The sequence below is a fragment of the Coturnix japonica genome, chromosome 13 (assembly GCF_054131305.1).
Source record: "Coturnix japonica strain WE chromosome 13, WE-NBRP24, whole genome shotgun sequence".
Taxonomy (NCBI): domain Eukaryota; kingdom Metazoa; phylum Chordata; class Aves; order Galliformes; family Phasianidae; genus Coturnix; species Coturnix japonica.
Genome location: NC_140675.1, coordinates 14,246,045 through 14,262,370, shown reverse-complemented (window position 1 = coordinate 14,262,370; position 16,326 = coordinate 14,246,045). Strand labels below are relative to the sequence as shown.

The 16,326-nt window shown below is 42.4% G+C and overlaps 1 protein-coding gene across 13 annotated transcripts in view; it reads left to right on the top strand.

Moving 5' to 3' along the window:
• ARHGAP17 (Rho GTPase activating protein 17) overlaps positions 1-16,326 on the top strand; it is a 37,742-nt gene that overhangs the window by 3,300 nt on the left and 18,116 nt on the right. For 12 of the 13 annotated variants that reach the window (XR_014933841.1, XR_014933842.1, XM_085514060.1 and 9 more), the window contains exons 2-3: positions 13,644-13,683; positions 16,218-16,322. Coding sequence is in view for 8 of the 13 variants with exons in the window: in XM_015876731.3 (XP_015732217.1) it covers positions 13,644-13,683; positions 16,218-16,322 (145 nt within the window). In the remaining 5 variants the exon portion in view is untranslated. The remainder of the gene's footprint in view (positions 1-13,643; positions 13,684-16,217; positions 16,323-16,326) is intronic. The other variant, XM_015876730.2, reaches the window with a different exon arrangement.

Sequence of the window (16,326 nt, the reverse complement as noted above, 5' to 3'; positions counted from 1 at the left end):
ATTTATGGGAAGCCTATGAGTCTGTATGGGTAGAATTCTGTAGTGTTATGAAATGCCTGTAAGGAACTAATTGAAGAGGGGATTATCTGAGTGGAGCAGGATTCTGCGATAATGAGTAGATGCAGAGTTAAATACAGCAGCAATTATCTTGAGGATGTTGCTGCATGCCTCAAACAAGAGAAGTATTCTGTCTACCATTGAGCACTTTATTTCTTTTATTTGACAGATTATCTGTAAGTGATGCAGCTGTTCAAGCAAGCATTTCTAATGAGAAAGTTCTAGTTAATGCATGAAGTAAAAATAACAAAAGGATACAGATTTTGATTTGAAGCTTCTACTTCTCTAACAAAAATAAGTGCTCAGAAATGTTGTCATTAAAGGCTTCTAATGATGCACTAAAAAGCATTTGGACTACTTAGCCAAGTAATTCATGAGAAATGAGTCCTCAGAGGTGTTTGTGTCCTGCTGTTTAGTTACAGAAAAACAGGCTGGTAATTAATGACGCTTGATAAGCTATCTAATAATTCTGCACAAGTTTGGCTTCTCTGCCTTTGGGGACACAGCCATTAGTGTTCTCGTTATTTTTTTTCATCTTTTAGATACAGCTGACAACATAATGTACAGATGAAAAATTATTCTAGACATACTCTAGATCTTGGCTCTGATGACTTCTTTAGGCTGCCAGGTGGGTACAACTCACCTTTACTAGCAGGGATGCTGCCTGCCTGTCAGGCTGTTGTGCTGCTTAAACCAGGATCTTCAGTTCTGCCTAATTACAGTCTGGAAGAGGCCACAAACCAAGAGACAAGCTGACTAGAGCTTCTTCACAAGTTGTCCACTGTTTGAATACAACATCTTGTATATGGGGAGGTTTTTCCAAGCCATGTTCTCATGACATTGCTATGACTCACCAGGAGCATTGGCACATACCTTTTAATAGCTCACACTGTGCATGAAAGGTGCAGTGCTGGACTATATTTAGGAGCTCTTCAGGCCACTCGTCAGTCCGTAAGAGGTGGGCTGGGATCGGTGTTATTGTAACACGGCACTAAAGCAGGTTATGTTAAAGTGACATACTGAGTGAATGTGTGTAGTAAGGAGCAGCTCAAATGTATTGTGTGTTCTAGTAATGCTTTGTGGAGAAGCTAGAATGGACCAAGTTAGTGTTGCCCATTGTGTCTGGTCTCAACTGTTTTTCAGAGTTCTGTCAATTATTACTTAGGAAAACTTTTATATCCTGTTCACCTGTTGATGGTTCTTTGGATACCAGCTGTTTTGAGAAGCTGATAAATGACACTGAAATGCGTCCACATTCAGGGGGAGAATTGACTTTGTGCTCGCTGCTGTAGGTTGGGATTGTCTGAGTACTCAAAAAAAGAAAATCCTGGGCTCAGTGTTTATAGTAGTCACGCTAAACATTTCCTGTTTATCTCCAGCTGAAGTTTGAGGTCTTTGGAATCAGAAAATTGACTTAGACTTTTCTAGAAGACGACTTAATGTAATGATAGGTTTGAAGAGTCTGAACAGATTGGACTGGGAAAGGTCTGTTGAACATGAGCAGACTTTTATAGTTTGTGTAACTGTCAAGGACTGATTGGCATGCAAATGTCAAAGCACTTGTCTACTAATAGCAGAAGGAATGCATTATCTAAAGATCTGCATGTCTGAGGAGTCCAGGAGGTAGCCCTGCATTGCATGGGCTGCAGCAGCACTGTGTAGCTCTTTATCCTTTTCTACTTCAACCCGAAAGTGCAAAACTTGGAAATACTGTGTTGTAGAGTTTCTTAATCTGAGAAAGGAGCAACCAGCCCTTTAGCCTGCTCCTGGACCAACAAAAGTTTTTTTGGTATCTGCGTATTTATCTACTTCCTGCACTCCTTAGGGAGCACTGACACAATGTAGCACATTGTGCAGCTCATTAATCTGCTTTTTTGTAAGTTGTGTAAACTTCCAATTATAGGAAAACTTGCAGCTTCCAAGTTTCCAGTTTGGCTCTGCAAATACAGTGATACAACTTTGAGTGTTTCTAAGGCAGGTATACATTCAGTTACTTTGTTTCCCCTTAGTGGAGGCAGAAAATACCTTCATTCTGTACCACAGCGTCATTCTGGTTTAATTTTGCTGACTTGGGGATATCTTCAAGTTTTGTGCCTTCTAGTAGAGATGTGTCTCAAGCCTGGTAGAAGGAAAAAAAGCATTGCATAATGCAGGGGCAGGTTTGCTTGTTGACTGGTGGGTGGGCACTGGGTAAATACTTGAGATTTTTTTGTTGCAACAAAAGAAATGACAGGACTCCAAACTGAGGGATTTGATAATTCTTAGCAGCAATCTCGTATGCCTCCAGCTGCATACTCTCATCTCGTTTAGCTGTGATCGTCATGCTGCTGCTTGCTGAAACAGATCAGAGGACTGATAAAATATTAACAACAAAAGGCAGACAGGTCCCATGGGCTCAGCTGGAGCCAGATCACCTCCAACTGTGCTGTGCTGCCTGAGTGCCCCCCAGGGCAGGGATGCACGGCCAGGCCAAACAGAGCAGTTGCCTGAGGAAAGCGTGGTTTTATGTTGCCTTTAAGCTATGAATCAAGTGTAAGCTTTCCAGTGCAGCTATTTCTCTCGTTGTTTCATAGACTTTGGAGGACAGTGATGATTTTGCCAGGTCTGACATGCTGCATTTCTGTTCTGGTGTGTAAACAGCCTGGGGCATCCCTGTACCCATGAAGAGGGAACCAGAGGAGAGGCTTGTGCTGTTGTCAGGTGTGCCTGAGGAGGAGCTTTTGGTATCATAACAGAATAATGAAGGTAAAGGTTCATGGAATCTGCTTGAGCTCAGTGGTGCATCTGGAATCGAGGCTGCTCTCTGGGCTGGCACCTGTGGTGCATCTTCATGCAAACAAAATCTCAGATTTGTCCCCTTTGTGGACAATGCCATGATTCTTTAATTCTAACTTGATCTGGTGGTGGCTCTTAGAGTAAATAATTTTTAGATCAGGTTATGCCTGGAGCTGAAATCCTAAAATAGTAATGATTTAAGTTGCTAAAATAGCTAGAAGGGATCTAAGAAGCTGTTTCCACGTGATGTGGTAATGTGATACACTTGGGATTTATGAAAGCAAATGCATTTCTTAGATACTTGCATAGTATTTTTAGGCTCGTTAATATGAATGGATCTGTAACAGAACTGTTCTTCCAATTAGAGTTCACTATATTAGCTAATTATGTAAAGCCAAACACACAAGATCTCTCTAGGTTGTGGTCAAGTAAAAAGGTATCTTGGTGTGTTAGATGCTTCCTAGCACTGTGTGTGCTTTCCAGAAAAAGATGTCATGGCTTAAAGTAGCGTCTTCAGGAGAACCTCCAGCCTGCTCTGCTGCTTTCCATTGCACATGAATTAGCTGTGCCTGTTTGCCACTGTGCAGCTCTGGTCTAAGCCCATGGGAGCTAAACAGTACAAGCTAAATTGGGTGAGTCGTGGCTGGTGTCCTGCAACATAGAACCAAATAGCTTCACAGCAGTCGATGATGACATACTGAGTGATTTTACCAGATTAATGTGCTTGATTAACTCATTTTCAAAGGCTGCTTGATTGCTGCTTGTCCCAGTTTTGAAAGCAAGGCTGAATTTGATCTTCAGCAACATTGTTGTGCTTTTAGCAGCTCTGGGTGTCTAGACAAAAAGGATTGGATCTTCCAAGTATCCTTTTAATCTGCAATGTTGCTTTGTTGACTTAACTGGAGTATTTTATGATGTATTCCTTAGGAACCAAATAAATGTAGTTATTTGGGCTTGTAATCATTATTCCATTGCTGATGAAAGCATGTTAGAATAGTAGTGCATCTAGTGCTTGGACAGTCCTGCTGTCTGAACAGGAAGCTGGTGTTCGTAACTCCAAGCCAGCTGGGTGAGGTCACAAGTTCTCTTCAGTGAGGAGGAGCCTTTTTTCCTTGACACAGATTGTTTTCTTGTGTAGTTAATTGCATTGCAAAATGACAGCAACATCCTGGAGTGTCTGCAGCAGAGTGAATCAAGGAGCCAGGGGGTCTGCTGGGCAGAGTGTGCAGAATGTCTGAGTCATTTATAAGTGAGAAGGGTCAATTTCCCTTTTGTCTTATAGATTGTCCTGCACCAGAAATCACTTGATAAGGTATTTGTGTAAAGATGCTCTTTGTGTATTTCTCGTGATGCTTCTAGAGTGGAAATTATTACAAGGAGACCTGATAACTTCTATAACTGAGCTCTAAAGAAAGGATTAAAGCTGTTGGTGCTGTTGGAACATGCCACTTGTGGCTTGTATGTTCTTGGTGACAGGGTTAAGGATGTAGAAAAAATGTATCAGTTTAGCTAGTGACAGGAGAATTAAGTGAAGAGGTTGGCCCTCTTTTTTTAGAAGGTAAGTTGTTGTAATGTACTTTTGAATGTTGTTGCTGTTACACAGATTGGGGAAGCACAGCAGTTTACTCAGATGCCAACTTTGTGGAATGAACCAGTTATCAAGCCATCCATAGGAAACATTAATCCAGCTGATTAGAAGTTATTTTCCATATGAACATACTGACGTTCTGTCATTCCTTCATTTCTGCAGAGAAAAGAAACTTGCAAGCTAAGCTGTTGCAGAGCTGTTTCAGTTGAACATTGAGCTGGTTTGTCTTCTGTAAGCTGATTTCAGATGCAGATTAAGTGTTCTGAACTCTTGATGGTTTGGTTTTTGTTTTGTTTTTTTGTAGGAATGGAGCGTAAGGATAAAGTAATCCTGGTTTTGTAGTGGGAGGTCTGAGTGTATATGTTAAGTGTTAATAAATCTTTACTGGGCTCTTAGAGGCTCATGTTTCCTTCTCAGAAACCCAGCGATGGTTACCTTTCAGTTTCAGGATAGAACAGCAAAAGCTGTGGTGTGCAGCGCATGTAATGTGCTGAGTGTAATGGTGCGCTTCTATGTGTTATCCGCATTAGTATGGCCTTGTATATGCTGCATCTAGGCAACATGCAAACACTTGTATATCCAGTGTTGTAAAACCCTGTAACTGGATGAGCAGTCTTGATTGCAGGCTAATCTTCAGAGCCTCGGCTCAGTTAGTGGCTGGTTTGCTGCTTGGTGAAACACAATAAAGGGTTCAGCTGTTAATTGTTAATCAGAAAATCAGTGCAAAGGTTTCACTGTGAGATGTTGAGCATGGAGCACTGCATCCTCTGTGACTGCCCTGTTGGTCTGTTGTTGTGTCTCAGGTCTCAGAATTTCCCTTGCTTTTCTGTTGATTCAAAGTTTCTAATTCCTTTTCATGTTGTTACTTTCTATTCCTGCTTCACTCTTCTGCATTTTCTTTATTTCCTTGTTTTGCTTTTTGTGTTAATTCAGTTTGGTTCCTTTTCAGAGGTTTTCACTTGCCAGCTCTTCTAATCCCTGCACTTAAAATAGACCTGTCTGGACAGGGTGTTAAATTAAGAACAGTGTTACCTTTGAAGTGCTCATTTTAAATTCTTTTTTTTTAACCCCTATGCAATGTAATATGGAGCTGGAATGCCCTGCCAAAGTCCCAAAACCGAAACGTATTCAAAAGAAAAGGCAGGACTTTTCAGCGGTTCATTGCATTTTGTTACGGTAGGATAAACGTGCAATACAGGGATGAGGCTGTCTGTGCTGAAAGCATTTAGTATTTGTAGAAGGTTGTATTGCTTCTTATCTCTTCTAATGATTGACAGTGCAGAATTTCAGGTTAAATAAATAAAATAACAAAAATTTGAAATGCTTTGACCATGTGGGCAGTCCACTTATTCTGTAGCAGTCTGAATGCAAAGGAATGCTGGCTGAAGGTCCACAATACATCTGAATTGCTTTTTCTCTTTACTTTTGAAGGGGTTCTCCAGACATCAGGTCATCTGGCAAGGGACCAGATCTTTGTCTGAAATGAAAAGCTGCCAAACCCGCATGTAGGAAATCACTGAGCTGTTCATTAACATTGCCCACCAGCTTTGTTTGCTGAGGTGCAGCGATGGCTTGGCAGCAGTGCCCTCCTGTCTGTTTGTTCCCAGCCCTGTGCTTGCAGCTGCGACCACGATGGTGAAGTTGGTTTGGCTGAGAAACATCTTTTTTCCCAAGTGGGTCATTTTTCAGCTGGATCTGTCATGGTGGTGCTGGGTGGGGGGAACTGCAGCCTGAGGGCACGGTTCCTGATGGTGCCCACTAACTGCCCCTCACTCTTGGGGCAGAGCTGATCCCAGGCTGCACTTTCACAGCACTTGGGCTGAGTTTAAGCAGATCCTTGCAAAGGGGACAAACTTCACCTCTGCTTGCCCTGCCTGAGCAGGTGCCACTCCCTTGCCCTTTGCCTGGGGGGGGGCAGCTGCAGAGGGTGAGCCGTGTGGGATGTGGCCCTGACACATCCGTGTGGGGCTGCTGGCTTGGGATGGAGGAGTGGCTGGATGAGTGGACCAGGGCGTGGGATGGGGCTGCTTTAGGAAGTCCTCAGGAAGGAGGAACACTGCAGGGAAGCACTTGAGGCAGCAGTCCAACTATCACCCTTATCTCAGTGTAATTTCCTGGTGATTGCAGCTGGCAGAAGCCCAGACTGCTGCAAGAGCAGAGCAAGCAGCTCTACAGAGCTGTCTGCAAGAGATGAGACTGCAGGCTGCTGCTGTGATGCCTCCTAGGTGGGGTTGTTCTAAACTGGTCTTAGTTCTTAGGGGTTCTGTAGGCACTACTGGAGCATGGTGGGAATGCTTGTCATGGCAGCAGCGATGTCCATGTCAGTGTATGATAACTGTATTATCATCAAATCGGACTTGGTGATCTCAGACATTGATCCCAACCTTAATGATTCTGTGATTAGTTAGTTTGCTTATTGCCCAACTATTTTATGTATCAATGTGTTATAATTCATTTAATTTTAGGTAAAATTATTGTGTAGGAGAGAAAGTTGCTTGCTTGGTCTTACATGGATGGAAAAAAATATCCTTTTAAATATAAATATTGTGCAGTTAAATATATAGTATTTTAATAAAGATTAATAAGGGTGTTCTATGCAATTTTAGCAACTCATATTAATAACCTGACATGTTTGGGGAGTTCTTCAGTACTGTTAAAGGGAAAAAAGAAAGGCACAGAAAATACACTGGGGTTTGACCAGGCCAGAAAATTATTCTTCTATATCCTAACTTTGTGTTGGTTTCAGATTTGTCTGGATTTCTTTTTGCTGCTTATTTTTGACCTCTCAACACAAGAGATTTTACTTGGGAACAAACACATGACCGCTGCTTGATTTCACCCTGGCTGGATTTAAGCACTTAGAATTTTAATCCCTCGCCACAGCACTTCGAGAAAGGATTTATATGACAGTGTTTTCAGAACAAAATGCAAATCAAATGCACTTTTGAAAGAGAAACCATGTTGCTTTAAGGCCTAATGTGCATTGGGGTTCTTCTTGCTTTTTTGGAAGTAAGAATACAGAAAGAGCTGCAGTTAAAGCTTTGTAACGGTATAAAACAGAGTTGGAACAAATACTCAATTCACAGGGTCTGTAACAATGAGAAGTACTTAATTGTAAAGTTTTATTTACAACCAGATGTTTAAAAACTATCAGGCTTGTCACAGGCTGCTCACTGAATTACGACTTTCTCCATCAGGACAAAGTTGCTTTAAATCTTATTCTGAATTTAAACTACAATTGGAATCTTGTCATTTAGAAACCTCAATTATGTTTGTATCTAATTTATAAGAGTTGTAGGTCAATAATTTGCCTAGATTTGTTATATAAATAAACTATTTTTTCTTGAATGGCAGTATATGTAGTTTAATTCCCGACTTCTAATATTAACAACTTTTTTTACAGGAGGGGGGTTGGAGAGTAGTGCAAGCCTCTCTGCTGGTGCTGTGCCTCCTAGAATGGCCCTGAAATAGGATCTGTCTCGAGCTGCGGCTGTTCTCAATAGCTAAATTTACTGCCTTGCCTGGAGAGGAGCCCTGAATCCATTTCAGTGAGCAAGGGATCTCAGACCCAGTAATGCGAACAGGCTGTCATGAGCTTCCCTGCTGCCATGGAGGCAGTCTGCTTTGTTTCCAAGATGATTATCTTCCTAAAGCATGGTCTGCCTTTAATTTGAGCAGAAAGGCTTCGTTCTTCAAAACTGGCTGGCTGAGATTATAGAAGAGGTCAGGGTTGTGGCCTCTAGATTGAGTGATCAAAGCCTGATGGAGAAACTCGGTGGGGAAAATGAAGGAAGGCAGAGGAGCAGAAAGAGTCATCTGTTCAGTGAGGGTGAAGTTGTAGTTCTGGAGATACAGATCATGATTAATGAAGTGTTTTGGTGCCTAGAAGGTGATGTTGTGCTTGTTAAAGCGCTCCTAAATGGTTAGAAGCACTAAACCTGAAGTAACCACGTGGGTTAAAATTGGTGACCCAAGTATTGCTGAAATATGAAAATTGAATCTACCCAAGGACCTCCCCTAGGAGTCACTTTATGGGTTATCTCCTCTGAAACAGGAACCATAGAGTGATTTCTCCTCCTTCCACTAATGCATCCATGGCCTCCAGATTTACAATAAAAGCAGTTCCAATATTTTGCATAAGTTTATATTGTTAATTTGGGTGAAAAATGGGGGCAGTAGACAAGCTTGAAAGTCTGGCTCGTGGCTGGTTGTTAGAGGCGGTCACTAAATTCTAAGTAAATGCTGAAAGAAGGTTTACCTTGTGCTGTGCTGGTGTCTTCTGGAAAGAACTCAGCTGCAATGAGGATTCCTACCCTGGTCCCAGAGCGGCAGCTGGCTTTGCCATGAGGGGGAGTCCAACGGGATTAACCTGGAGCTTGTATAACACAAGGTTGGCTTCTGCGGTGAGGAGAGGACATGGCCAAGTGTTTTGGCTCTGGCTTGTCCTCGAAATGCAGTGCAGGTGAAAGCAAACTCCTATAGTACATCCAGAAAGCAGAACGCTGCCAAAGAAAGCAAAATAAATCCTATATTAAAAATGGTTTTGAAAAGTGGCATTTGATATATGCATTTATGAAGTCCGCAGTTGTAGAAGTTTTGCTTTTCAAGCACAGAAATTTCCTTCAACATAAGGGTGTTAAAGAGCTCAGCTTATGAGAAGCGTACAGAAATGCAGACTGTCAGTAGAACACAGGAAATGGGAGACTGGTGTTAGAACCTGCATTACAACCCGTATTGCTTGAAATCCTGTTCAGATAGTGAGGCTCTGTGTGAGTGGCTGCTGAGGATCAGGAGCAGAGCTGGGACTGGGGCCTCCCTGCATCCCCCTGCCCACTTGAGACCTCAAACTCAAGCTGAACTTGAGCAAGTTGCTGCTGCTCTATTTCACATTTGGATGCTGATTGAAGCAGTCACTTTAAGTGCTGATAAATGGCACTTGGGTGTGGATTCCCAGCGTTGGGGCTGTTTTCCTGTGTCCTTATTGGAAGGGAGCCACCCAGCACCCATGGTTTTGTTCAGTTCTTTTCCTCTAATGGAAGTTTTCTTTCCATGTCGAAGTGACTTGACATGTATAATAATGAGACCACATGAATTTGGGTTATATTTATAGTTAATACTGATTGAAAAATCAGTCTGCCTCTGGAATTCAATACAATATTGAACTGACCTGTTAGCCATGAAACACTGAGTTCCATTTTCTGTGAGGCCTTAGTAGTAAAAAAGCAAATCTTTTAGAAGGGAAATTGTCACCTAATTCAGGACTCCTTGTTTTGGAGCAGAGCTGCTGATTCCTTCATTTTTCCTGGCAACAAGTCCTGCTATTGTGCTTTGGGAAGTAGGCAGGATGTGCTGCAAAGCGTTAACTTGCCAGCTAGTGCTAATCTGGTTACTCTGGGTAACAAACAAAAACTGTAAGGAAAATCAAGCAGCAAAAAGGAGAGCTTGAATTCCATCTCGTGTTCCAGGTAGGTATCTCCTAATTTCCAGTGATGGCTTTGCAGAGTGCCCCACGCAGCCTTGCCCTCCCTGGCATTGCCTCCGCCAGCTCTGTGCTGTGTGAGTCAGGGTTTCTGTTTCCACTCTAACACTTGCACTGAGTCACTCGTTCTGTTGTGGATGCCCAGGGTTTATGGCCCCACATGGCAGGATTGCTCTTGTTCCTTCCTTGTTTGCCTGTCAAAAGCGTAAATTTCCACTGGTTTTGTAGCTTTGACTGATCAGGAAATGTTCCCTCGTTGGTGCTGTGGTAGTGTCAGGACTCTGCTGTGCAGCCACTGAGATGTTAAATATTGTTCGTATTCAGCTTCAGTGTTTTAACTCTTCAACTCTGCAGATTTTATACCTACAAAAGTAGATTTTTATTTTTTTCCTCCCACCATGAAAGATAAGCATTTTTATCTCAGGAATTCTCATCTGCTGTTTCCAGATGCACCAGCCAGAGGTCCTCCCTGTGCATCGATGGGGGGGCTGCTACTGGGGCTGGGGTGAGCAGTACCTGGCACCTGGCCCCTCCAGCAGCACTGCACTGTGCCCAGGGCCTGTCAGAGAGATGGGAGTGACTGAAATGCATGGTGTTATAAAACACAGGAGAGTAGGGCTGAGAACACATGCAGTAAACCTGTAAAATGACACAGCAAGCCGAGGTATTTTAATTAACATACCTAGGGAAAAAAGTTAGAGCCTTTCCTCTCTCAAACCTCTTGGTGGTTGTTCTTCCCTTGGAGTGAGTTAAGGCAGTGGGGTCTTGCCATGCCACTCCCATAGAGAAAATGGCACCAGCATCTGCAGTGTGACATATTTTGGGTTAAAAGAACCACTTGCTGCCCTCAGTAAAGTTTTAAAAGAGCTCAGTACTTACCTTCTTTGTGGGCTATGGAGGTGGTTATAGCTGCAACCGTGCAATTGTTCAGTTTTGCTTTTGGAGTCAGTGTTTTAACTGAAAACCTTGGGGGCTGTTGCTGCAGCAGGATGCAGTCACGAGGTCGTGTTTTCTGCCTGATGGCAGTGGTCACTGAGAAACAGTGTTATTTGGTGGCTCTATCCTTGGCTTTAATAATAAAGGTGGAATGTGGGCCTGCAGGAAGGGTGAGGTCTTCCCTCTGTGGTTCCAAACCTGACATAATCTGCAGCTTCCCTAAACAGACACTGGCCTGGGGACTGGGAGCAGCAACCCACCGGGCTCTGCATTTTCCAAATACTTTGATAAGCAGCCATGTGTGCAGAGAGGGCTGGCACCTGGAAACTGCAATAGTATAAGGAAGGGATCTTAGGAACACAAAAGGTGGGTTAATATTAGGAGCCTTTTTTCCTCTGAAGGTAACTTATATAAAACGCATTTTGTGACTCTCAGTAGCTAAAAGGGAATTTGCAAAATGCTGTGGTTATAGCAATTTGATTATTGCTGCATGGCTGGGGAAAAACTCAGTGAACTCAGAACTGAAAGCTTTTTAATGTAAAATTAAGTGGTGCTCCCTGCCAGGGCATAGATCTTCTGCAGCTCATGGTTTAAATGATGCACACACATCCAGTTGTAGGTACTCTAAATGTTTTTAGAAATGGTTTTGCATTATACCATCTGAGGTGGCTGTTTCATGTCATAAAGCTGCTTGTTAGGTTAATGTGTGTTCTCTTCCGGAGTGACAGAATTCCTCTGGAGGTGTCTGTTTCATACCACGTAAATACATAAAAGTGGGTCAGCATGGAGGGTAAATAAACTGCTGAAATACCTTCCTCTAATTTGTTCCTCTCCACTAAGCCAAATTAAAGGCTAGAGCTGTGTAGAGGGGAGTCAGTGTAAACATGAGTTACAAAATGTGGATGTGGAAACCAGCTGCCTTTTTTCTTAAGCAGGTTTCTAGGCAGAAGGAAGAAACTGAGACCTGGATATACATGCAAAAGGGGGGGAGGGCTGCTCTGCCATCACTCTTGCTGTAGTTTATTGTGGGGGATACCATCCAGAGGGACCTTGACAGGATTGAAAAGTGGGTCCATGTGAACCTAATAAGGTTAAACAAAGCTACATAGAAGGTGTTGCACTTGGGTCGGGGCAGTCCTAGGTACGCATATGGACTCAGAAAAGAACTTATGGGAAGCAACCCTGCTGAGAAGAACTTGAGAATTCTGGTGGATGAGAAGCTGGACATTGAGTCAGCAGTGTGCACTTGTAACCAGGGAGGCCAACTGCATCCTGCATCCCTCAGCAGAGGGATGGCTGTGGAGTGGGGAGGGGACCATCCTCCTCTGCTCTGCCCTCGTGAGGCCCCTTCAGGAGTTCTGTATCCAGTCCTGGGGCCCCCAGCACAAGGATGATATGAAGCTATTGGAACAAGTCCAGAGAAGGACTACAAAGATGATCAGAGGCTGAAACACCTCTCCAGCTGTTCCAGAATTCTTGGTCTTGTATAGATGTCATTGCACACCTCATTTGCACAAGTGCTACATAGCACTGTGTGCTTCTGTCAGCTCAGCTAGCTCACATGGATACCAGTTGCCACTTGAGCTTAGGCTGTTCTGAGCTCTGAGCTCTGAGGGTGTTCTGAGCACCCTCTACAAAATCTGTTGAAGAATGTGCTGCTGTTACTGGAGCATTTCCAGTTCTTTGGAGCTTCCGGTGGGATTTGGCAAGAGTGCTAACCTGATCATTAACCTCAACAATTAAATGACTGACCTCTTACAGGGTACAATTCTGTTCAGGCTCACTAGTTCTAGTTGTGTGGAAGTTCTAGTCGTGTGTATTTTCCTAAACAAATAAACATTGCAGTTCTTGCAGATTATATTTCTATCAAAGTATGAATGGCTGAGGTTTTGAGCATCACTATATTCTGCTGTTTAATTATTGAGCACTTTACGGTTCACCAACAGTTCAAGTAGATAATGCACCATGAAATTGAAGTCAAATACCTTTGAAAAAATTCAAGTGAACAAATGTTGTTACATCTCAAGACATGCTCAGCTGATGAATCCCCATCAATAGAATGGACTTTCTGCAGATGGTCAGACTTGCAGTGAGGTATTGAACAGTTCCTAAGATCAGAAGGGGCACATTGCCGTAGACAAACTGACAGACAGCAGGAGGAAGTACTGCTTTGTGAACAGAAAAAAAAATGAAGTACTGGGATACCTCAAAGTCCCCTACAGTGAGAGATGGGATGAGCTGAGTTTCTCTTGTTTCTATAGATAAAGCAAAGGTCTGTTAAGGCAGCGTTATAGCAAAATAAATCAACACCAAGCAAATCTGGTTCAGCGTTAAACAGTTCAAAGTTTGTGTGTAAACTAGGAATTAAGAAAGGTGTAGAACTGAATGCCAGAGGTTTGAGTGTGTGTATATATGCACAATTAAATAGCAATCTTTAATATTCTGGATGGAAGCCTTCTGATGTTTTTCTGTTGAGAGCAGACCTTTACTAGGAAGGCTGTTAACTTCTGACACTGCTTATTTTTTCAATGATAATACTAAAATGATAAAAGAGATTTGGGTAATCGAGCAAAATGAGGTCATGGGAGGGTTTTTGGTAAAGGTCATGTTGATAGAAGATGGAATTGTGACCACCTCACCTTCATTTATACTTGTTACCAATTGATTTATTACTGACAAGGTATAAAAAGATGGATTTGGTTGCCCTACATTTCTTACTGTATTTCTTTACTTTCAGGTGAACAGATAACAAAGCATTAAAGTCATTTCTGCTTATTTGTCTGATAATGTTCTTTTTTCCTTACCTAGGGCTGAGAAAACAGAGGTTCTTAGTGAAGACCTGCTGCAGGTATTGTAACACAATTAACACATGTGCTTACCATTCTTTTTGTGAAGTTTGAGCTTCTGAATTTTGTGGGGTACCTATTAAGAAAATAAATTGGTAGAGCACAATGAGCTGGGAAGGAGCAGTGATTAGACACAGCTGGTTTGTCTTCACTTGCCCTGCTTTGGAAGGGACCATCTTGGCCTTTAAAAGAAATGGCAAAAAACATGCCAAGGTCATGCCAACAGATGTCATTTTTGGAATTGTTCTGAGTGCATAAGTGCTTCTAGTTTAGCTTGCAGTATTTGTTCTCAGACTTGTCACACTGGCGTTTGTTTGCAGACTTGTCATTCTTATGATATATGCCATCTCATCAAACATTTCGTGGTGGAATTCTTGTTGCTGCTGTTAGGTTACAAGGTTGGCTGATTACACAAAACAAAGTGACTACAGACTTGTTCTTCTACATTGTTCTATTCCTTCTGCTGTTTTGTGAAAGGCTTTTTTATTATTAAAAAAAAAAAAAAAAAAGGAGGGGGGGAAAAGAAGGCAGATGAGTTGGCCAGAGCCAGGTACACCAGCTGCTCCTTCAGCCTTCTGTGCTTTGGTTAGTTCAAGTCAGTTACTAAGCATCTTAATATGCTGAAGTTCAAGACCTGTGTAGGAGACACGAAGGCCAAACAAATGAGGTGTTACTTTTATTTCATCTCTCTCCAGCTGTTCTGATTAAAGTAGAAGATGAGAGAATGTATCAGCTTTAGAACTTGAATTCAGCTACAACACATGAAGTCATTTTGAGTAATGGTGAAGTGATCTGACCTGAAACTCTGTGCTTTGCTTTCCATGGGGCTGCTTTGAGCCACAGAAATCTCAGCAGTTCGACAACGCTGTTTTTAATTTCTAAAGGGGTGTGCATAATTAACTGATAGAAGGGGTGTTATTTAAACACCTTGATAGCCTTTAAGGGCCCATCTGTTTTCTTGGTTAGCTGCGGAATAGCAACAAGAAGTGAAAGCCAAAAGTTCTGCTGCTTGTTGCCAAAAAAATTTTGCAAGCAAGGCTTTCCCAGGCACAGAGCAGACTGGCTACACCCAAGTGGAAGAATTTATTCACTTGTTTGTTTGCTCTTGGGGGCTCATGGAGGGGAGGGAGGCTCTTATCTAACTGAAGAGTTTAAAAGCATGGTGCTCTTCATCTTGTAAATGTTCCAGTGTTTTTATATTTATCTCTAGCTCTGACATAGGGTTGTCGTAGCTCTTTTGGTTTTGGTTGGTTTTTTTTTGGTTTTTTAACTGTTTTGTGGAGTATAGTACTCCATTTCCAAGTATCTTTGTTAAATATCTTCCATGTGAAGAGAAGCTGTGTGATTCAGTACTGCGAAGGCTTCTATAATGGGCCCCCTTTCTGGGATGCCCTTGTAGCCTACACTGAAGCAATCACTTGATGCTTTGTACACTGAAGATGCCCTGTGGTTGCAGACAACTTGGCCTTGAGGTCACATTTTCAGTTCAGAGGTAGCTTAATGGAGATTAATGTCTCTTGTGGTTTTTATGTCATTTTTGAGCTCAAAAGTATATCAGCAGAGAGTATATTATCATGAAGTTTTGGGGTCAAGTTCCTCCTATCCCTTTGGGTTTGGCATTCTGCTGTATGGAAAGAGGCTGTTGGAATGTTGGCTCTTCAGGGCCTTTCTGGGGAGTGTGAGGAACACGTGTGGCTGCTGTGAGCTGGCAGAGTGCTTGGGGTGGCTCCTCACTGAGGTTACTGCACTTCATGTAGGGATGAAAACCCGTGTTTGGTGTTTGAACAAGTCTGAACTGTGTCCCCTTGCAAAAATACTTTTACAAATAGGATCTGATTTGCAATGTGTTGGTAGCTTTTAATCTTGACTTTTAACAAAATATAAATTAAACTTCTTAGCTGCAACAGTGGACTGCAAAGAGTACCACCTTCTTCACGTATCCTTATATGGCCTTCTTAGAAGTGGCCTGAATTTTTGAGGTTTCAGAGGAGGCTTTTGTGGGCAGTTTCTCTGCACCTTACTTTAACAAAATAGATGTTAGGAAACTTACTAGCAGCTCAGCTTGGGTTCATCTTGAGTCTTTCAAAAGCTTTTAGTCCTGTTAGTACTGTGTGCCCTGAGCTTGGCACAGCTGCTGCTGCCCTCTGAGGGGATCTGAGGAGCCAGTGCTGCACTCTTGTGCTCAGAGCAGGGCTCTCATGCTGGTAAGAGGGATGGTATGCATATCCTATCTCAGCAGTTGTTGTCCATAAATGCATAGTAAACCTATTAGGAAGGAAACATGTGTCAGTCTTACCTGGATGCATGTTGTTCTAGATGTGAATTTACAGAATTCTGTGTTCATTAGAACGTGACATATTTTTGCTTTCAAGCACTTCTGTTAAGCATCTGATCTTCTTTGTAAGCTACAAAACTTGAGAAATAAGCAAGCCAGAACTAAATGTGATAGAGGAGGAAGTTTTTTTCTGCTGAGGCCAAGAAAATAACTTCTGTTTCTTATTTTCTTTTCCTCCTCTGTCCCCCCTCTGCCTGCTAGATTGAGAGACGTCTTGACACTGTGAGATCTGTTTTTCACATCACACAGAAACGGTTAATTGCATGTTTTCAGGGCCAATATGGTACAGACCCTGATAAGAGACATGTAA